A 23,070-nucleotide genomic window follows, 5' to 3' on the forward strand; every position below is an offset into this window, starting at 1 on the left:
AGCCCCTATGGACTTTGAAGTAGTGGACACAGCCCCTATTAACAACAGCAGCACAGCACAACACAGCCAGCCCCTATGGACTTTGAAGTAGTGGACAACAGCAGCACTACACTACACTACACTACACAGCCCTAACTCCCACCCTCCCTCTTCACTGTCCACAGCCGAGTGAGAAAATGGCGCCGACGCGGGTACCTTATATAGGATCCAAAACCCGCGAGACTCGGAAGGCGGGATGATGACGTTTTGCCTCGATTTCAGATCCGAGTCAGGCGGGAAAAGTCGAGCCTGACTCGGATCGGACTCGGATCGGGGGGGCTCGGGGGGGTTCGGATTTCAGAAATCCGAACCCGCTCACCCCTAGTTTAGACACATTGCTGCGTTAGTGATTAAAACATTCAAAATGAGCAGCAGGGACTCAGCAATTGTGTTAGGTGCACTTGTGGGGAGAAAGGAATGGAAGAAAGTATAAGGAGAAGCACTTGAGGGAAGATGGCCCTGCTCGTGAGAGCTTACATTCTAAACAAAGGTGAAACTGGGGGGTGGTCTGGGGGTGCACAGGACCACCCATTAGCCCAGTTTCGCAATATTGCATGTTACCATGGCATGTAGTCAGTATTGCCTCATATCGCCGCTGGGGCTGGGCACAGTGAAAAAGCCCCAGTGGCATATTAAACATGGAGCCAGCCACGAGCCAATCACAGCTCGTGAAACGGCAGCCTGATTGTCTGCTGTGTCACGAGCTGTGAGTGGCTCACGGGCAGCGCCATGTTTGAAATGCCTACAGCGTTGTGCCCATGCCGCTGTTTCATTTACCATGCATGGTTTGCTACAGTGCAGCACATAGGCGGATGCCGCGGATCCAGAGGGAAGGGGGGAGGGGGTGCAACAACACATAAGCCACCCGTCACCAGGATTAGGCCAATGGGGGGAGGGGGGCGCTTTCCCTGGAGGTCGACGGCTGCTGACTGCAGATTTTATAGTTTTGTATGTTAGAAGATTTCCCCCGGAGCAATGAGCCGACACCAGGGCACACTGCTAGGACTGGCTCGAGCTTACATACAGTTGCACTTCCAGGTAGCTGGCCCCTCCCCAGCGTTCACCCCGTCTCCTCCAACCAACCCCATCATCCCTTAAGAACCGCAGTTGGGCTTCCATAATGGATGCATTCTATAAAAGTGGCTACAGCCTTGGGTGGGAGCTGTGCTGTGGATGTCGGGGGATTCGGTGCTGTGCAGTGCTTATCTTGTGGAGTGGACTTACAGGAGCTGCAGCATGGGACAGAGGAAGCTAGTGGTCACCCAGGGACTGGTGCTGCTTCTGACTTTTCTGCTACTCTTTCAGGTCAGTCACTGTCTCTGCTTGCCGAGTGTACATCTGAGGGTCACTGGTACAGCCCCATGCCCTGCAATATGCTGCACCCCAGACTTGTCACCTGCTGACCCCTGACTACTCCCTATGTTCCTGACATAACTCTGACTACTCCCTATGTTCCTGACACACCTCTGACTGCTCCCTATGTTCCTGACACATCTCTGACTACTCCCTATACCCCTGACACACCTCTGACTGCTCCCTATGCCCCTGACACACCTCTGACTGCTCCCTATACCCCTGACACACCACTGACTGCTCCCTATGTTCCTGACACACCTCTGACTGCTCCCTATACCCCTGACACACCTCTGACTGCTCCCTATGCCCCTGACACACCTCTTACTGCTCCCTATGCCCCTGATACACCTCTGACTGCTCCCTATGTCCCTGACACACCTCTGACTGCTCCCTATGCGCCTGACACACCTCTGACTGCTCCCTATGTTCCTGACACACCTCTGACTGCTCCCTATACCCTTGACACACCTCTGACTACTCCCTATGCCCCTGACACACCTCTTACTGCTCCCTATTCCACTGACACACCTCTTACTGCTCGCTATGCCCCTGACACACCTCTGACTGCTCCCTATGCCCCTGATACACCTCTGACTGCTCCCTATGTCCCTGACACATCTCTGACTGCTCCCTATGCCCCTGACACACCTCTGACTGCTCCCTATGCCCCTGACACACCTCTGACTGCTCCCTATGTTCCTGACACACCTCTGACTGCTCCCTATACCCCTGACACACCTCTGACTACTCCCTATGCACCTGACACACCTCTTACTGCTCCCTATGCCCCTGACACACCTCTGACTGCTCCCTATGCCCCTGACACACCTCTGACTGCTCCCTATGCCCCTGATACACCTCTGACTGTTCCCTATGTCCCTGACACACCTCTGACTGCTCCCTATGCCCATGACCCACCTCTGACTGCTCCCTATGTCCCTGACATACCTCTGACTGCTCCTTATGTCCCTGCCACACCTATAACTGCTCCCTATGTCTGACACACAGTGCTCCCTATGTCCCTGACACACCTCTGGCTGCTCCCTATGCCCCTGACTGCTCCCTATGTCCCTGTCACACCTCTGACTGCTCCCTATGCCCCTGACACACCTCTGACTGCTCCCTATACCCCTGACACACCACTGACTGCTCCCTATGTTCCTGACACACCTCTGACTGCTCCCTATGCCCCTGACACACCTCTGACTGCTCCCTATACCCCTGACATACCTCTGACTGCTCCCTATGTCCCTGCCACACCTATAACTGCTCCCTATGTCTGACACACAGTGCTCCCTATGTCCCTGACACACCTCTGGCTGCTCCCTATGCCCCTGACTGCTCCCTATGCCCCTGACACACCTCTGACTGCTCCCTATACCCCTGACACACCACTGACTGCTCCCTATGTTCCTGACACACCTCTGACTGCTCCCTATGCCCCTGACACACCTCTGACTGCTCCCTATACCCCTGACACATCTCTGACTGCTCCCTATGCCCCTGACACACCTCTGACTGCTCCCTATGCCCCTGACACACCACTGACTGCTCCCTATGTTCCTGACACACCTCTGACTGCTCCCTATACCCCTGACACACCTCTGACTGCTCCCTATGCCCCTGACACACCTCTGACTGCTCCCTATGCCCCTGATACACCTCTGACTGCTCCATATGTCCCTGACACACCTCTGGCTGCTCCCTATGCCCCTGACACAACTCTGACTGCTCCCTATGTTCCTGACACTCCTCTGACTGCTCCCTATACCCTTGACACACCTCTGACTGCTCCCTATGCCCCTGACACACCTCTTACTGCTCCCTATGCCCCTGACACACCTCTGACTGCTCCCTATGCCCCTGACACACCTCTGACTGCTCCCTATGTCCCTGACACATCTCTGACTGCTCCCTATGCCCCTGACACACCTCTGACTGCTCCCTATGCCCCTGACACACCTCTGACTGCTCCCTATGTTCCTGACACACCTCTGACTGCTCCCTATGCCCCTGACACACCTCTGACTGCTCCCTATGCCCCTGACACACCTCTGACTGCTCCCTATGTTCCTGACACTCCTCTGACTGCTCCCTATACCCTTGACACACCTCTGACTGCTCCCTATGCCCCTGACACACCTCTTACTGCTCCCTATGCCCCTGACACACCTCTGACTGCTCCCTATGCCCCTGACACACCTCTGACTGCTCCCTATGTTCCTGACACACCTCTGACTGCTCCCTATGCCCCTGACACACCTCTGACTGCTCCCTATGCCCCTGACACATCTCTGACTGCTCCCTATGCCCCTGATACATCTCTGACTGCTCCATATGTCCCTGACACACCTCTGACTGCTCGCTATGCCCCTGACACACCTCTGACTGCTCCCTATGTTCCTGACACACCTCTGACTGCTCCCTATACTCCTGACACAGCTCTGACTACTCCCTATGCCCCTGACACACCTCTTACTGCTCCCTATGCCCCTGACACACCTCTGACTGCTCCCTATGCCCCTGACACACCTCTGACTGCTCCCTATGCCCCTGATACACCTCTGACTGCTCCCTATGTCCCTGACACACCTCTGACTGCTCCCTATGCCCCTGACCTACCTCTGACTGCTCCCTATGTCCCTGACATACCTCTGACTGCTCCCTATGTCCCTGCCACACCTATAACTGCTCCCTATGTCTGACACACAGTGCTCCCTATGTCCCTGACACACCTCTGGCTGCTCCCTATGCCCCTGACTGCTCCCTATGTCCCTGTCACACCTCTGACTGCTCCCTATGTCCCTGACACACATCTGACTGCTCCCTATGTCTCAGAGGCTATGGTCTCTGTTCCCATGACTCTGGGGCACTGACCTCTGACTGCACCCTATGTACCTCAGACACTTACCTCTGACTGCTCCAAATGACTTTGAGGCACTGACCTCTGACTTCTCCCTATGTACCTCAGACACCCCATGTCTCAGAGACAGTCTTGTGCCCCTTCTTCTTGCACCTCACACCTATCAGGAAAACTACATTTTTGCCTCTGTTTATATTGCATAAAAATGTACCCTATGCTGCCCCCTCTCTCAAAACCACACCCCCTATTTGAGTGACCACGTCCCTTTGGTTATATATACATAATATTATCATTTTTCATTCCAATGTTTGTTTCCTGTGTTCTCCTTGTGTATCTTTAGTATGTGAGTTCACACTGGGCCCACATAATGCTGTGGTTTGGGTGTTTATTGCACCTTTATATTCATTAAATCATCACCTGTCTCCTTTTCTGTTGATGAGTAATGGAAAGGGTGGATGTGCCATGAGACCATGCCTCTCACAGCGTGGCACGCCTCTTTTCTGATGCGCATGCTGGTGTGCCATCCTTGGTGATCACTATTGGTGATCACTATTGCCCTAACAAAATCCTAGAGTGAACACTAAACAGGACACCAAAATGTGTAGTTACGAGCAGTGTGGTGTGCTTTGGTGTGCACAGATGTGTCCCCCTCTGTATTCAGTTCCCCTGCCCTAAAAAATTCCTACAGTGAACACTATCTAATCCTCTACAACCACTAAGCCAGGCCTTGATTATTGGGAAAATGCCTTCTCTTTTGTTTGTGTGTGACCTCCACCAATGTAGTCCGGCTCGGATTTACCTCAAGGCAACCTAGGCACTTGCCTAGAGCCTGGTAGGTCTCAAGTGGTTGGTGGCCAGGCCCCACAAAATCTGGCCCATCCATCACAAGGGCTGGCTTCTAGTCAAACAGGTAAATGTTTTACAGAGGCTCAGTAATGGGGCTTAGAACAGTATTTACATACTGGCTCTGTTCACCGTTACTGTAAATCTGCAAAACTTATTGCCAGAGGAACACTGCACGACCATCATGACATCACGCAGGTCCGCCCCACAGTCCGGCACTCCCAGAGACCCATTGACTACACTGCACTGGTGAGGGCCACCGCCCAACCGCAGCCCACCCCAGCCCTGTAGCTGCGTGCTGTAAGTAAGTGAAGTGAGAGGAGCAGAGGGATGGAGAGAGGCTCACAGACTGGTGATCAGAGGACTGGTGAGGTGACAAGGAAGGCAGCAGAAGTACTGCAGCAAGGAAAACTATATACTGTATATTTATTACTATATAATGATGAATAATTTAACAATTATTTTTTTATGTTATTGTGCTCATCCCCAGATACTTGTAATATACTTGTAATACAAGGCAGTCCTGTCCACTCCCCACCTGCCATAAGAAAAATCCTATAGTGTACCTTTAAAAAAAAAGGGGGGGGGGGTGGCTGTCCTCTGCTGTAAATACTCCTAAGGAATCATAACTTAGGTAACTTAGACATAACATCTAACTAAGGGTTTGTTTATTAGGGTTAGTTCAAGAGTTTGGGTAAGGGTATTATGGATAGACTATTAGGTGGTTTGGGCTAGGGGTTAAGGTTAGTTTATGAGTTTCAGTTAGGGTAATAGGGTTGGTGTAGTGCAGTGGTTTCCAATCTGTGTGCCGTGGCTCTGTGGGGGCTGCAGCGCTGTCACAGGGTTGCCACGGCTGGTGGCTGGCCAGAAGCGGGCTGTTTTTTTTTTTTTTTTGTAATGCATGGCTGGAGAGGGCCATGATTTGTGAGTGAAGCGGAAAGGGCTGGGGAGCTAGCTGCGATCACGTGGGAGCAGTCAGTGCCTGGTATGCAACAGGCAGTGGGCTGGGCACCCTGTTGATGCAACCGACTGCGGCACTAGAAGACCTGATCTGAGGAGCTGAGGGAACGGCCACAGGAGGGAGCTTCCAGAGTTATTCAATTCAGCGCGATGTTTGGTCCGACTAAAGGATTTCTCCTTGCACCCTCCTGAGGGTGCGAGGAGAAATCTGACTAAAGTGTCGGCCATGTATCCGTTTGCCAGCTCAGCAAACAGCCTGGCGGCTGGCACTTTAGTTATAGAATGCCAGTTCTCGCGACTAAACACCCAGGTTAAGTTGCAAGAACCGGCATTCTCGGACTTTAAAGCTTCCTTGATTGAATAGCTTCGGGAGCTTCCTCCCAGGACTATTCAGCATCGCTTTGATTTGAATCACGGCTATGGAGGGGGCTTGCATAAAGAGAATGGGAGACATGCAGGGGGCTGCAAAGGAAACATGGAGGGGGCTTGTAAAGGGAGACACATGGAGGGGGCTTTAAAGGGAGACTCATTTAGGAGGCTGCAAAGGGAAACACATTTAGGAGGCTGCAAAGGGAGACACATTTAGGAGGCTGCAAAGGGAGACACATTTAGGAGGCTGCAAAGGGAAACACATTTAGGAGGCTGCAAAGGGAGACACATTTAGGAGGCTGCAAAGGGAGACACATTTAGGAGGCTGCAAAGGGAGACGCTTGGAGGGGCTGCAAAGGGAGATGCTTGGAGGGGGCTACAGAGGGAGATGCATGGAGGGGGCTGCAAAGGGAGACGCTTGGAGGGGGCTGCAGAGGGAGATGCATGGAGGGGGCTGCAAAGGGAGACGCTTGGAGGGGGCTGCAAAGAGAGACGCTTGGAGGGGGCTGCAAAGGGAGATGCTTGGAGGGGGCTGCAAAGAGAGACGCTTGGAGGGGGCTGCAAAGGGAGACGCTTGGAGGGAGCTTGCAAAGAGAGACGCATGGGAGACATGCAGAGGGCTGCAAAGGAAACATGGAGGGGGCTTGTAAAGGGAGACGCTTGGAGGGGGCTGCAGAGGGAGATGCATGGAGGGGGCTGCAGAGGGAGATGCATGGAGGGGGCTGCAAAGGGAGACGCTTGGAGAGGGCTTGCAAAGAGAGACGCTTAGAGGGGGCTGAAGAGGGAGAGAGGGAGACACAAAAATATTCTTTTTCCTTGGATTTATGTGTATTATTTTTACAAAGAAGTTAATAAGTATTTCTGTCCTGACCTAATTATTTATTATGTAATTTTGAACCAACTACTAGGGTCAAAAAGGGATTGCTTGGTAATTAATTTAGCTTAGGGGTGCCTTTAAAAAATCAATGAGATCCTAAGGGTGCTTTGAGCGAATAAAGTTTGGGAACCACTTGTGTAGCGGTTTGGGTTAGGATACTAGGGTTAGTTTACGGGTTTGGATTGGGGTATTAGGGGTAGGATATTAGTGTTGGTAAAGTGGTATTACATTATTGTACATGCGTTACTGTGACTATATTGCTACTTGCATTTATTAGACTGTGCTATTTGTTTAACTATTATTTGTGACAGTTTTCTTCTCTTATACTGTCCGTGTACTGCATTTATGCTTGATTTTTCACAACAGATGAAGAAACTCTGCAATATGTCTACACTGTCACTTTGTTGATTTTTTCAAACTTGTGGCTCATTGTTTATGTGAGCTTCTCCACTCTTATGGCGGGATGCATGACGCATCGCATTCGGGATGCAATGTATCCCGCCACCCTTTGCATTCATGTCGTCATTAGTAATGCCGGTATGCATGCTGAACACCGCAAAGGGCCGCTCTCTCGGTAAGAGTGGCCCTTTGGGATGGAGGGACTTCCGGGTCTATGACCCAGAAGTCCCTCCGGCATCCTTCTGTGCATGTGGAGGTGCTGGGAGGGATCCCTCTCATAGCACTCTCCTGATAGAAGCCTATAGGCTTCTATAGGGTAATGCAAATTAGGAGATGGTGTTACCCTCTGCATCCAAGCCCCAGAGTGCATCACGCTCTGGGGCTTGGTGCATATGAGAAATGCGGTCAAACCAGCATTTCCGGGACTCGCTTTGCTGCATCCCACCATATATCTCTTATCTGTTAAATAACAGTAATTACGGTTCGCTGAGTCCAAGTATACCACTGTTGCTTGTTTTTCTTCCTCACAGTGTTTTAGACCTTTGTTGGAACTGGCTTACCTGTAATAAACAATATGTTCAGCGTTATGTAATACTCAAAAACTGTCTCTGCTCATTTTAACAGATAGGGTATTAGGTCGGTTTGAGTATTAGGGGGTTAGGGTATTACAGATAGGGTATTAGGGTTGGTGAAGCGGTTTGGGTATTAGGGTTAGTTTAGGCTAGGTTAGGGTATTACGGATAGGGTATTAGGGTTGGTGTAGCGGTTAGGGTATTAGGGTTAGTTTAGGCTAGGTTAGGGTATTACGGATAGGGTATTAGGGTTGGTGTAGTGGTTTGGGTATTAGGGTTAGTTTAGGCCGGGTTAGGGTATTACGGATAGGCTGTTAGGGTTGGTGTAGCAGTTTGGGTATTAGGGTTAGTTTAGGCCTGGTTAGGGTATTACAGATAGGGTATTAGGGTTGGTGTAGCAGTTTGGGTAAGAGTTAGTTTAGGGGTTTGGGTTAGAATATTAAGAATAGGTTATTAGCATTGGTTTAGCGATATGGTTTAGTGTATTAGGGTTAGAGGTTATGGCTAGGGTGAGGTTTATGGTTATGGGTGAGCTAGGGTCAGGATTAGGGTCATGGTCATTTATGGTGCATGTTTCTGCCTCCAGCTGTGTTCATGTTTGTAGAGAAACATGGCACCAGCGTCACTACTGCAGCAATAAATAATGTAAAGGCCATGAATCAGGAATGAAAATATAGTGCTATGGATTGTTTGAAGGAGGGGGGCCCCAAACTGGTATCTTGCCTAGGGACCTACAAGGTCTAAATCCGTCTCTTAACGAAATGCCAACTTTACTTTACAGATAATGATGTATAATTGTATGTTGTACTAATATGAATTATATTTGTAAGAGCACACACTAATAAGTGGGTGGAGTCAGGAATAGTAAGGGGGAGGAGTCTATACATTAAGCCAGATGCTGACGCGCGGTGGGCCTGTGTGCTTTAAATGCCAGGGCCTAATTTTAGTCCCAGTCCGGTCCTGGTCAACACTGTCAGAAGATAATAGAACAGGCTGATAGCATTTATTTTCCTGTGATGTGCTGCACTGAAGTTACCTGATTGAGTTTAGTTCAGGAGAGAGAATAGGTATTCAATTATCCAATATGAGGCAAGTGTCTGTGTTCACTGAGTGCAATAATCAACTCCCAACTGTGTTAGTCTGGCCCCAGGATAAAACCATATTCTACTTACACAATCTCCAGTTACATACAATGACCTCTGTTAACAACACAGCACATTAACTGGTTTAATGTTTAAATCAACAAACCCATTTATGTTTTACTTTTCCATTAAAGAACTAATAAAGTCAGGGCCTTAGAGAGCAAGGCCAGGCCTGCAGTAATGTAGGGGGTGTGGTCTAATCCTGGATGCTGGCCACACCCCCTACAAAACAAAGAGAGAAAAAAGTATGCAGGGGGAAGAGAAGGGCTAGTGTGGATGATAGGTAAAAAGGGGGAAGGGTTGGACCTCCGCTGGGCACCTCCGACCAGCCTGGGCCCGGGTAATTAGTACATGCCCCCCCTCCTCGGGCCCCTGAACTAAGTAACAATTAAACATGCATCTTTGCAGCTGTCCTAACATTCTTTATCTCTTATTTAAAAACTCTCTGGAGCAGACAAATCAGTAATGCACACGTCATGTGAAATCAGAGGCTGGAGAAAGAGGATGACATTTTATAGTGCATACAGAACTCAGAGGATGACTCCAAAGCCTCTCTGTTCAGTGCACATTGTGCCATGTGACTGCAGTTTCAATTGTAGTCACATGACACGATGGAAATTTTGAAAAATTATAAATCCCTAAGAGCAGCTTGAAGAAACCAACAAAGCAAACAGTAATTGCCAAGATTCTTCTTATAGCCTGCCACCATATTTAATTTTAAGGAATTCCCCAAACTAATTTTTTCATGGGATTGCTGCTTTAACTTTGCATTTAATTTAACCTTACACTTATATTCATGCAAGGTTATTACAAAACAGTTGTAATAATTCTGTAATGGCATACTAAATATAGATTGATAATAAATTTGAACAAAGTACATATAAACGTTTAATGTATTAGTTCATTTTGCAAAAGACAATGGTAAATAAACAAATTACACTTTGTACAAAACAGGGCCTAAGACAGTCTCTGATAATGTAGTGTAGAGAGGAATCAGTAAGTGGGTGCTCCTAATGTGCCATTCATAATGAAATGTAATAATGAAACACATCCACATTGTATGAGTTATGGATAACTGTGTGAGTAATACTGCATTTTTAATGTCAGACTATTGTTGAAGATGAAGGATTATAGTCTTCAGAAATCTCAGAATGCCACATTGCTTTGTGACATTGATCTTGTCATTTCAGTATGTACAAAATATGTCTTCAATTCTCCTTTTCCTTTAACATTAATTATTCCCCGACAAGTGCAAATGTATCCTAGAGCTACCAATACATTGCTTGTTTCTTCTGTAACCTAAAATAGAAACAACAATAAGAAATAAAGAAATCAATAGTGAATTTTTCTAGTTCACATATTTTAATCTTAACTGCTATTAAATTTAATTTGTCATATAGATCAATCAGTTATGTTATTGTTATTTATTTTATTTGATTACAGCTAGTTAACTCACGTCACTTGAAAATAATATCAATGTCAAAGATCCCTAGAAAAAGGTCCATGATACAATCAATTTCCACTGTCTCACTTCATAAAGTGATTATATACCATATTTATGTTAAAAATATTTTGAAAAATAAAACAGCAATTAATAAGGGTGTTTGTCTAAATAACATCAGTTAAACGAATGTGAAGGTTATGGCAAATCTACTTTTTTAATCAAGGTTATTTATCTTGTGTCATTGACAAGCATTCATATAAAATGTTTTATTAGCAGTACATTATTAAGGTTGCACACAAACAAAATAATTTTTATAGTCATAAAAATGACATTACAAATGATATCAGATTACGGTATATAATTGCATGAATCACTAAGATATTACACAATGATACAAGATATCCCACAATAAGTATCTGTGGCTCCCTCTCTTGGGAGTGAGGGAGCTGCTCTAGTCAAGGGAGTCCTGCTTTTACATAGAATAGGTAGTTGGGTGGGGTTACTAAGAGCATACCTGTGAATATGTGTTGTGGGCAGTGGCATAACTAGGGCAGGGCGAGCAGGGTGCGTGCCCTGGGCGCCGTGGGACCGGTGGCGCGGGAGGGCGCCACCGGCCACGGTACCGGCCCGCCCTAGTTAGCCAGTGTAGCGCCGACCGCAGTGAGTGCCGTCAGCGCTACACATTTACACAGAACTGGCGCTAGGCTTCCAGCGACGGTCCTGTGCTGCACAGCTGAGCCCCATCCCTCCCCCTGAGCGCTTGCCAATAGCGCCAGGAGGAGGGTGGCAGGTGGGCTCAGACTGTGCTAACACACACATCGCCGCCAGCACGGCAGCGATGTGTGTGTTATTCAGCAGCCAATGAGAGTCAGATAGACTCTCATTGGCTGCTGCTGCTGCACAAACATCTTCGCCAGCGCTGGCGGCGATGTGTGTGTTAAACAGCAGCCAATGAGAGTCAGATAGACTCTCATTGGCTGCTGCAGCGCCCACTGCAAGAGCCGGGCTTTCGTCCGGCTCCTGCAGTGGGTAATGGGAGAGAAGTCATGATGTAATGATGTCTCTCCCATAATGCAGAGCGCGCCAGCCCGGGAGGGCTGACGTGCGGACGTTGCGGTGCCGGGAGCCGGAGCAGGAGCGTGGATGCAGGTAAGTTGTTTATAAATTTTCTTTTTTTGCTATGTATTGCGAGGGGGGTACCTCTACTGGGGGCAGTAATTGGGGGCACCCTCTACTGGGGGCAGTAATTGAGGGCACCACTGGGGGGAACCTCTACTGGGGGCAGTAATTGGGGGGCACCACTGGGGGGAACCTCTACTGGGGGCAGTAATTGGGGGGACTACTACTGGGGGCAGTAATTGGGGGGACCTCTACTGGGGGCACTAATCGGGGGGACTACTACTGGGGGCAGTAATTGGGGGCACCACTGGGGGGACCACTACTGGGGGCACTAATTGGGGGGACTACTACTGGTGCACTCCATCAGGGACCACTACTGGGGAGACTACTACTGGGGGCACTATATAAAGGGCACTGCATAGGGGGAGACTACTGCTGGGGGCACTGCATGGGGAAACTGCTACTGGAGGGACTATATAATGGGCACTGCATAAGGGGGGGTCTACTACTGGGGGCACTATATAAGGGGCTTACTACTGGAGGCACAAGGGACACTGCACTGGGGGCACTAAATAGGGAGGACCACTACAAGGGGCACTGGATAGTGGGGACTGCTACTGGGGGGCTGCATAAGTGGGATTACTACTGGGGCACTGTATAAGGGGCACAACTGGGGGCCTGCATAAGGGGGACCACTACTTGGGGCACTGTATAAGGGGAACTAATGGGGAGCTGCACAAGGGGGACCACTACTGGGGGTACTGTACAAGGGGCACTACTGGGGGCCTGCATAAGAGGGACCACTACTGGGGGCACTGCATAGGGTGGACTGTATAAGGAGCACTACAGGGGTTAAGGTGCATATGGAAAGAATGTTAAGAGTGACGAGAAAGGGTATATGTGTCCTGTTGACACGCCCCATTGTCAAGTTACCCCGTCCCATGTGACCATTCCCATTTATTTTGATGCGCACGCCTTAGGGGGGCTCCATTTCAAAGTTTGCCCTGGGCTCCAAATACCTTAGTTACGCTACTGGTTGTGGGTGATTGGAGGTAGGATATGTTGAATGAATAAGGCAGAGAATATACAGAATCTAAAATTACTTTATTGTTATAAATTACACTGAAATGTCCTTCTTGTGCTAACTTAAGTCTGCAATGCTGGTTGGTCACCCCTAGTCCAGCCAGCCTTCCCTGCCCTGTGCCCCACTAGTCTAGTCAGCCTTCCCAGCCCTGTGCCCCCCCTAGTCCAGCCAATTTTCCCAGCCCTGTGCCCTCCCCTAGTCCAGCCAGCCTTCCCAGCCCTGTGCCCCCCTAGTCCAGCCAGCCTTCCCAGCCCTGTGCCCCCCTGTCCAGCCAGCCTTCCCAGCTCTGAGCCCTCCCCTAGTCCAGCCAGCCTTCCCAGCCCTGAGCCCTCCCCTAGTCCAGCCAGCCTTCCCAGCCCTGTGCCCCTCCTAGTCCAGCCAGCCTTCCCAGCCCTGTGCCCCTCCTAGTCCAGCCAGCATTCCCAGCCCTGTACCCCCCCAGTCCAGCCAGCCTTCCCAGCCCTGTGCCCCCCCCAGTCCAGCCAGCCTTCCCAGCCCTGTGCCCTCCCCTAATCCAGCCAGCCTTCCCAACCCTGTGCCCTCCCCTAGTACAGCCAGTATTCCCAGCCCTGTGCCCCCCATCCCCCAGTGAGGGGGGCTCTGCCTATTTTGTCAGAACCGGGCCCCATAATTTCTGATGGTAGCCCTGCCGCCCTCCCCGCACAGGGTGTCACCACGGGAAGGGACGCCACTGGATCCAGCTGTGGGGTCGGTATCTGCCTAATAGAGTGGAGGCACTGGTATTCCCTTGCTGTGCTATATGTGTACAACTCTGATTAGCTCTGCTAGTATTCCAAAGTCTGTCCTGTTAGCTACATGTTAGTTGGGTTGATGTGGTAAAATGGCACCATTAATGAGGAGGGAACAGTAAAATACTGTAGACCACAAGGAGCACCTGAATCAGTCTTTCCTTAAGAAGCTGTCCAGGAATGGAAAAATATGTTGGAAGACAACAATTTGCAACATCAAGACATTGTATCTATTGGAGTGTGGATAGGAGCAGGCTGAACAGCAATGGATCACACATGTTCTGGGTCACAGTGCCAGAAGAGATAATCAGAGTGAACACAGAGATTAGTGCCCCTACTCCAACAAGTAGATACCGACTACACAGCAGGACCACAAACTGAGTGGTAGATTTACTGAAGCTTCTACAAGTGAAAAGTGGTGGTGCTGCCCATAGCAACCCTCTGATTATAGCTATCATTTTCTAGGTTGTAATAGAGAATTTTTTTAATCTGATTGGTTGCTATGGGCAACACTATAATTTTTCATTTTTGGAACCTTTAGTACAGTAAATCTACCCTCAGATCTAGCACAGGCCATGTAATTATGGTAAGGACTATTTACCTGCTATTTAGACCAGACATTAAAGAGAATGGAATATGATGCAATAAAAAGCGGCTAAAAATTGGAGAAGTGGACAAGTGAAGAAGTTACCCATAGCAATCAATCAGCTTCTACCTATATTATTTTCACTATTTTACACAACCCTTTGACCTCCCCTCCCCAAATGACTTTATTGGGGTAATACCACCCACCCCTACCCCCAATGCAAATAGACCCCTCTGGGGGTATTACTCCCACCTCCATGGGGCATTACTGCTCCCCCACATGCAGAGCTCAGCAGAGCGTATGTCAGGGAGGACTGATGATCAGTTTCCCCTGCTGAAGCTAATCTCTGCTCAGCCAAATAGTGCTTGAAGGGGAACTAAGTAGCATCACAGACATCTATTGGAGTGTCCAGGATCTGGCTGAACAGCAATAGATCACACATGTTCTGGGTCATAGCACCAGCAGAGATAATCAGGGTGAACACAGAGAGTTCCCAGCAGATCATGGGAACATTAGTACCCACACTCCACCACGAAGATACCAACCACACAGCAGGACCATAAACCTGGGGGTAGATTTACCAAATTTCTAAAAATGAAAAGTGGTGCTGTTGCCCATAGCAATCCATCTGATTATAGTTATAATTTTTAAGGATGCAACAGAGAAATTATAGAATCTGATTGGTTGCCATGGGCAACACCGTAATTTTTCATTTTTAGAACCTTTAGTAAATCTACCCCCAGATCTAGCACAGGCCTTGTCACCTGAAGCACAGCTGGCTGTGCTCGCATCCCATGCAACCACCCCAGTTAAATGGTTAAAGGACAGCATACCCACAGCTAGTGTCTTATTGTACCCCTTGGGATTCTTCATGTACTTCAATCACTTCTTGTTAATCAGTCCTGGGCTGACTGCTTTTAGTAAAAGGGAGCTATAGTCGGATTAAGACTCCATGGGGCCATAGGCAGGATACTGAATGGGGCCCCATCCTGATTGGAATAGTACTTGCAACAATATATGAAGACTATGGGCCAAATGTAATAGGTAGTCAGTTTTAGTAACAGTTCAAACTCGCACTTTCTCGCACTTTTAAAAAGTGCGAGTTTGTACTGAAACTCGCAAATTCAATAGCCTGCGAACTTTTCAGCTCGAGGCTACTGCATTTGCGAGTGCAGGCGAGTTTAGGACTATGTAAAATGACACCTTTTAATGTGAGTAGCATTAAAAGGTGCGAGTTTTAGAGAAGCCATCACAGATCAGTGTGATCTGTGATGGCTTCTGTGTGTGTTAAAAAAAAAAATAAATGTGCACCCCCTCCCCAAAAGCATAACCAGCCCTGGGCTTTATAAAGCCTGTTCTGGTTCTAAAAATACAGGGGCCAAAATGCGTAGGGGGCCCCTGTATATTAAGAACCAGCACAGGGCTTTGTTGAGCTGGTCCTAGTTCTGGAAAATCAGGGGACAAAACGAGTAGGGGTCCCCTGAAAATTCCAGAACCAGCACCGAACTCTTTCTAGCAGGGGGATAATGCCACAGCCAGAGAAAACCTTTCACCGGTTTCCCCGGCCAAAGCATTATCTCTGACTGCTAGTCAGTCCAGGCCGGGGATCCCTGGGGAGTTGGGTACCCCCCAATAAAGGGGTACCCCTCTCCAGGGCACCCCAGGCCTATACAAATACATGGAAAGCTGCTAGGCCTCATCACGGCTTCTCTGTCACTAGCAGTCCCTAACATTAGGTGGTTCACGTCCGGGGCACATTGCACCCCGAAAAATGTCCAGCCAGTTACAGAGAAGCCTAGCAGCTTTCCATGTATTTGCAAATGCATGCAACTAATATCTCTGAATTTCTATGACCATATAGTCTTCATATATTGTTGCAAGTACTATTCAGTGTGCTGAGGAACAATAGGGGGTTAAATCCCCCACCTTTTTCTACTTAGTATTACCCCTCCCTTTCATGCACCTGATTAGTACTGCTATATTGATTGAGCAGCTGCCATTTTTGTTTGTTTGGTATGAGTTGCATTAAGGAGCCAGCATTAGTAGGGCATGTTGGTTCTAGTAGTGCTAGTTGCAGTTCCCAGGGGTGACTCCCAGGTAAGCTGGCTCTCAATGTGGATGCATTTATGTATGTGCCTTTATCAGGAGGCCTTACATTTGATAAAATTTATATGTGCCTTTATCATGAGGCCTTATAATTGGTATATTTTACATTTGGGGTGAGCGTTTGGGCGTAAGGCCCCCGGGGTTGGTCTGGCTGGGCCCCCGCATGGCATCACCACTTAATACACATAGTTGCTTTTTACATCACATATTATGTTTGTATTTTTTTCATGTAATATTTCACATATATTTTAACCCCTTTTTTCAACACTCATTAATTAGTCTTACGCATCTACTTTACACTGCACTGTCACTCTTTTTCCATTTTTCGTGTGATGCCCTGGGGGGGTCCTGGGCTGGACGTTTTTCGGGGTGCACTGCACCCTGGACATGAACCTCCTAATGTTAGGGACTGCTAGTGACAGAGAAGCCGTGACGAGGCCTAGCAGCTTTCCATGTATTTGCAAATGCATGCAACTAATATCTCTGAATTTCTATGACCATATAGTCTTCATATATTGTTGCAAGTACTATTCAGTGTGCTGAGGAACAATAGGGGGTTAAATCCCCCTCCTTTTTGTACTTAGTATGACCCCTCCCTTTCATGCACCTGATTAGTACTGCTGTATTGATTGAGCAGCTGCCATTTTTGTTTGCTTGGTTGTTGCGGCTGTCAGTTACATTTGGGAACCATGTCCCTTTCCAGGGCTGTTGCGCTGTATGATGGGGGGAGCATGAGCAGCAGCACTGATATCACCAGCACTGTCATCCATCATTTGGCTGGGCACCGTGTGGCAACAGGAGGAACTACGCTCCAGATGTGCAGTCACATTTATGCTCCCACTGCCGGGTGGCACTCCCCTCACAGCTGGTGAGTACCATCCTGGCCAAGGGGTAGATACGCCCCTGCGGGGATATCACAGACCTGATTACCATACACAGGCCACACTGATATCACACACCACATACACACTGATCACTATGCACATATACACACTAGGGTACAGCCTGCAGCATCACAGTACTTGTGTGTTAGGGATAAACACTGGGATACAGCATGCAGCATCACAGTACTTGTACGAATACATGTTCTTGACTTCTTTAAGTGTTTTTTTTTACTGACAGCACAGCCCCTAGATGGACACAGCAGCCCCAGGATGAACAGTACAGCCCCTGGATGGAAAACCCAAACCGTGGACGGACTCAGCACAGCCCACAGCTCAGCCACACAGCAGAGTACAGCACAGCTGGAGTGAAGCAAATGGTGCCAATCACCGCGGGAAGGGACTTTTATGCAATCCAAAACCCGCGAGAATCTGACGCCGGGACTGATGACATTTTGCCCCGTTTTGGGTACCGAGTCTGGCAGGAAACCCTGAATCAGACTCAGATTCCCCTCGGATCAGGTACAGTATGTTTGGGTGGGTCTGGTTCTCAGAGAACCGGACACACTCATCTCTACTCCAACCATTCAGATTTTGTAAGGACATTTCCGCTTTTCCTGCGGAGAAGAAATGTTGCAAGCTCTCTCTCACTGATGCTCTGCTTGATGCAACCAAACTCTGCTGGGATAACTGGGAGCAGCCCAGCAGCTGGGAATGCTGGGCATGTCCCCAGTGTGACAAGAAATGGGGCATGTTGCATTTCGCCCCCCAAAATGATGTGCGACGGGCATGCCACATGGCCACATCCCTCTCAGATGTTTGTTATGTACATATTGAACACTATGCACAGATCACACTGATATCACACACCTAATACACACTGATCACTATGCACATGTCACACTCCTAGGCGAAACTAGAGATCTGGTAATGGGTGGTCCCAGTTTTAGCACCATGTCAGATATTGGAAAATAAAAACACCACTGGCATCCATCCCCATGGTGTCACCCAGTGTAGGGAGGCGTAGCCGCGCACCACCCAAAAAATGCCCAGTGTATCTCTCATCCTCATTCCCCCGGCCCAGTGTGCATCTCTCAGCACCATTCCCCCGGCCCCAGTGTGCATCTCTCTGACCCAATCCCCCACCCCAGTGTGCGCCTCTCAGCACCAGTGTGCATCACTCTGCCCCATTCCCCGACCCAGTGTGCGTCTCTCAGCCCCATTGCCCCGACCCCAGTGTGTCTCTAAGCCCCATTTCTCTGGCCCTAGTGTGCATATCTCTGCCCCAGTGTGTATCTAAGCCCCATTCCCCCTGCCCCAGTGTGCATCTCTCAGCCCTAGTGTGTGTCTCTCTGACCCAGTGTGTCTCTCAGCCCCATTCCCCCAACCCCTGTGTGCGTCTCTCAGCCCAATTGCCCCAACCCCAGTGTACGTCTCTCTGCCCCAGTGTGTCTCTAAGCCCCACTTCCCCGATCCCAGTGTGCATCTCTCAGCCTGTGTGCGTCTCTCTGCCCCATTCCCCCAACCACAGAGGGCATCAGCGTCATTCCCCAACCCATGTCACCCCAGCCCTGTGTTAACTCCAACCTCCCCAGCCCTTTGCAGTCAGCTCCAATCCCCCACAGCCCTGTGCAGTCAGCTCCAACTATACCCCCTGCCCACTGTGCAGTAAGGTCCAATCCCCCCTCAGCCCTGTGCAGTCAGCTGCAATCCCCCCTAAGCCCTGTGCAGTCAGCTGCAATCCCCCCCAGCTCTGTGCAGTCAGCTGCAATCCCCCCCAGCTCTGCAGTTTGCTCCAACCTTCCTCCCCAGCCCTCTATGCAGTCAGCTCCAACCCCCCTCAGCACTGTGCACAGCTCCAATCCCCCTTCCCCCTCAGCACTGTGCACAGCTCTAATCCCCCCTCAGCACTGTGCACAGCTCCAATCCCCCTCCTCCCCCCTCAGCACTGTGCACAGCTCCAATCCCCCTCCTCCCCCCTCAGCACTGTGCACAGCTCCAATCCCCCCTCCCCCCTTAGCACTGTGCACAGCTCCAATCCCCCCTCCCCCTTAGCACTGTGCACAGCTCCAATCCTCCCTCCCCCTTAGCTCTGTGCAAAGGTCCAATAAACTGCATTCCCTGCCAGTACTTACCTGCTGCTCCATTGTTTTGCTGCTTGCGGGAAGAGCTGCTGCTGGGCATAGGAGACTGCTGTAGCTGCTTCTTAGCAGCTGTGAGCAGTCTCCCAGTGCAGCCCAGCACACAGCAGCATGTGCTGGGTTGCTGGGATGTAAGAGGAAGGTAGCAGTGCCGGGCCCCTCCAGCAAGCCCGGGCCCGGGTTATTAGTACACGCTCCCCCCCCTCTCAGTGCCCCTGCATGCCGATATTGCACATCTGATACACAATGATCATTATAAACAGGTCTCACTAATAGTTCTTTAATTACTACTAATAATGTTCTCCTGGTGAACTTTCAAGGGACGTTATCAGTCATTTAAATTATAGAGCAGGGTCCCATTACCTTCAAATCGTCTGATGATGTATACTGCATTTTGCCTCAGCTACACATTTTTTTTTTAAATAGCACATTAAGGACACTGAAGACCAGAGAAAACACATCCCTATTTATTATTGCTGTAGTTTGTCACTTGACCACTATTAAACATCTACTATCCGGAAGACGGACTTGTCAACCTGGGACAAATTATTCATTTCTTGGTTTGGTTGCACTGCTGTAATGAAAATTAATATTTTGACCTTGTTTGTTATACTTATGGCAAACACTCCCGATACCTATTCCCATCAAACTTTAAAGCATCTACATAGAGAGTTGTCTAATCTTATCTGGGTGGGTAAAAAATCTAGAGTTAAGATGTGTATATTGCAAAAACACAACACTGCTGGCAGCATTGGTGTTCCAGATCTTATCAAATATTATTAGGCTTCCGCTATACATCTTGCTTCTTGCGTCCACTGGCATTTTCCTTCAGACAGAGAGTTTGAGTGTCCATAGAAGCTGATACTCTTGCTCTATACTTTCCCTTTTGTCTTCTATGGTGTTCTCCTCGCGACCGTATATTTATCTATTCACTTCTGATCATTCGTTTTACTCTATTGATCTGGGACTTTTGCACTCAGTTTTATCAACTCTGCTCCTTCCACTCCCTGTTAAACCCATTGTGGAACAATCCAGCCTTCCCACCAGAGTTGAATCACCACACTTTTAATTTTTGAACTTGACACCACACACTCTTTTTGCTAGATATTGCACCCTTACGTACTTTCTCCAATATTGCTAGCCTTCAATCCCGATTCTCTCTTACACATAGTGTATTTTATCAATATTTTCAAACTTAACATCTTTATCGTTCACAAATGAATACTTATGCCTTCTAGCTATCTTATGCAATCTCTCTGTGTCATTCCCAATCCTCTTATTACAACTTTTTATTTAGCACTGCTTTGCCATAACTATGGCCTAAAATTAGAACAGAGATAGCAAAAGCTCTATCTCCATGTGATTAAAGGAAAATTCTCAGTGAAGCGTAAAAAAGTTGTAGAACAACAAAGAAATAAAAACAGAAATTGCTTTAATACAGGAAACACATTGGGAATAGGGTAGTGACTTCAAGTTAAGAGCTCACTGGATAGGAGACTGTATTTCCTTGGACTACAGCTCTAAAGCCAGGGGACTAGCAATAGTATTTGCCCACCACCTGCCTTATACAATTCTGGAGAAGGTGGAGGATCCAGAGGGAGATTTCTTATGCTTTTAATGAAGTTATACTCTAAAAAATATACCCTCTTGAATATTTATGCCCCAAATTCCATCCAAAATATTTTTTTTATTAATCTGACACAGATGCTCTTTTAGAGGGAATGTCCAAATCTTATAGTAGGTGGGGACTATAACTGGGTGGATAACCCGGCTCTGGATAAAAATATTGGTGGATACCTAGAATAATCCCATAAGCAATCTTAAAAATACACATGCTTTAGTACAGGGCTCGACAATTTTTTGTAAAATCTAGGAGCCATCTTAAAAGTTTAGGAGCCAGGCCATTGTCCATTACCAAAATATATGAAAGCTTGTATAGACCACCACACATGCCCTTTCAGTGCCACTCAACCTCCCTACATGCCATCAAATCACCACAGATTCCTATTTAATGGTCATCAGATTCTGCAACATGCCCATACCAGCCCCTGTAATAGTGACTCCAGTAGTAGTGCCCCCAGTAGTAATGCCCCCTGTAATAGTGCCCCCAGTAGTAAGGCCCCTGTAATAGAGCTCCCAGTAGTAGTGCCCCATGTAAAATTGTCCCTTGTAAAAGTGCCCCCAGTAGTAAGCCCCCTGTAAAATTGCCCCTTATAAAAGTGCCTCCAGTAGTAAGCTCCCTGTTAAAGTGCCCCCAGTAGTAAGCCCGCTATAAAATTGCCCCTTGTAAAAGTGCCCCCAGTAGTAAGCCCCTTGTAAATGTGCCCTCAGAAGTAAGCCCCCCTGTAAAAATGCCCCCAGTAGTAAGTCCCCTGTAATAGTGCCCCCAGTAGTAAGCCCTCTGTAATAGTGTCCCCAGTAGTAAGCCCCCAGTAATAGTGCCCCCCATTAGTAAGCCCCTTGTAAAAGTACCCCCAGTAGTAAGCCCCCTGTAAAAGTGCCCCCAGTAGTAAGCCCCTTGTAAAAGTGCCCCCAGTAGTAAGCCGCTTGTAAAAGTGCCCCCAGTAGTAAGCCCCCTGTAATAGTGCCGCATGAACACAAAAAAACCCCAGAATACTTACCTTAAGCCCCAATCCTGCGTCTTCTGCCGTCCGCCGCTCCACGTAACTATGGGAGAGACTTCAAGACGTCTCTCTCATAGTGCCTGTGGGAGGGAGTAGACGCCGGAGCTCCGGCTGCCGCTGCGGGGAGTTGGGCCCCTGCTGGTAAAATTTAATCGGGCGCTCGGCAAATGGAGCTTCCTTGTGGCGGGGGGAGCCCTTGCAAAACTTGGTCGCCAGGACTAAAATCTTAGTCGCCATGGCGACCTGGCGACCGGGATTTGTCGAGCCCTGCCTTAGAGGATTACTGGAGGTTAAATAATCCATCAGAAAGATTGTATACTTGTTCTTCTGCGGTCTATAAATCTTTCTCACGAATCGATTATTTTCTAATCGCAGAGGAACTGGTATTTGAAGCAATTATATCTGGAATCACTGAGATAGTTGTCTCTGATTATGCCTTAATATATATTACAATAGGTATTCCAAACTCTAAGAGAGGGTCTGGTTCATGGAGGTTCCAAGTGTATTTGTATAGCTCTGTAGACTTTGGAAAGTATCTTAGGGCCAAATGGCTAGAATTCCAGGAAAAATAACCAGGAACATAGGGAAGACCTAATACTATACTGGGAAACATCTAAAACAGTACTTAGAGGCCACATTATATTTTATGTACATAATTATAAGAGGAAAAATAAACAGGAATATAAGAGTCTCAGTGGCAGTGTCTCAGATAGTTTTAGGGAGTATGTATCAAATTCATCAGAGAATAATTTTAAGGTGTATAAACAAAATAGACAATTACTTGAAAGTCACTTGCTATCCCAAGCAAAGACTTCACTGGATTACTCTAAGAATCGATTCTATAGGTGGGATAACTGTTCGGGGAGACTGTTGGCATCACTGGCTAGGCCGGGTAAAGCGAGAAATAGTATAACGG

At 48.4% G+C, this 23,070-nt stretch overlaps 1 protein-coding gene across 1 annotated transcript in view; it reads right to left on the bottom strand.

Moving 5' to 3' along the window:
* Positions 1–10,346: 10,346 nt before the first annotated feature.
* ADCY2 (adenylate cyclase 2) overlaps positions 10,347–23,070 on the bottom strand; it is a 1,382,785-nt gene continuing 1,370,061 nt past the window's right edge. Inside the window, exon 25 of the mRNA XM_088442287.1 lies at positions 10,347–10,719. Within this exon, the coding sequence (XP_088298413.1) occupies positions 10,567–10,719 (153 nt within the window). The 3' untranslated portion in view covers positions 10,347–10,566. The remainder of the gene's footprint in view (positions 10,720–23,070) is intronic.

This window comes from Taudactylus pleione, unplaced genomic scaffold (genome assembly GCF_031769625.1).
Source record: "Taudactylus pleione unplaced genomic scaffold, aTauple2 ptg000309l, whole genome shotgun sequence".
NCBI lineage: Eukaryota > Metazoa > Chordata > Amphibia > Anura > Myobatrachidae > Taudactylus > Taudactylus pleione.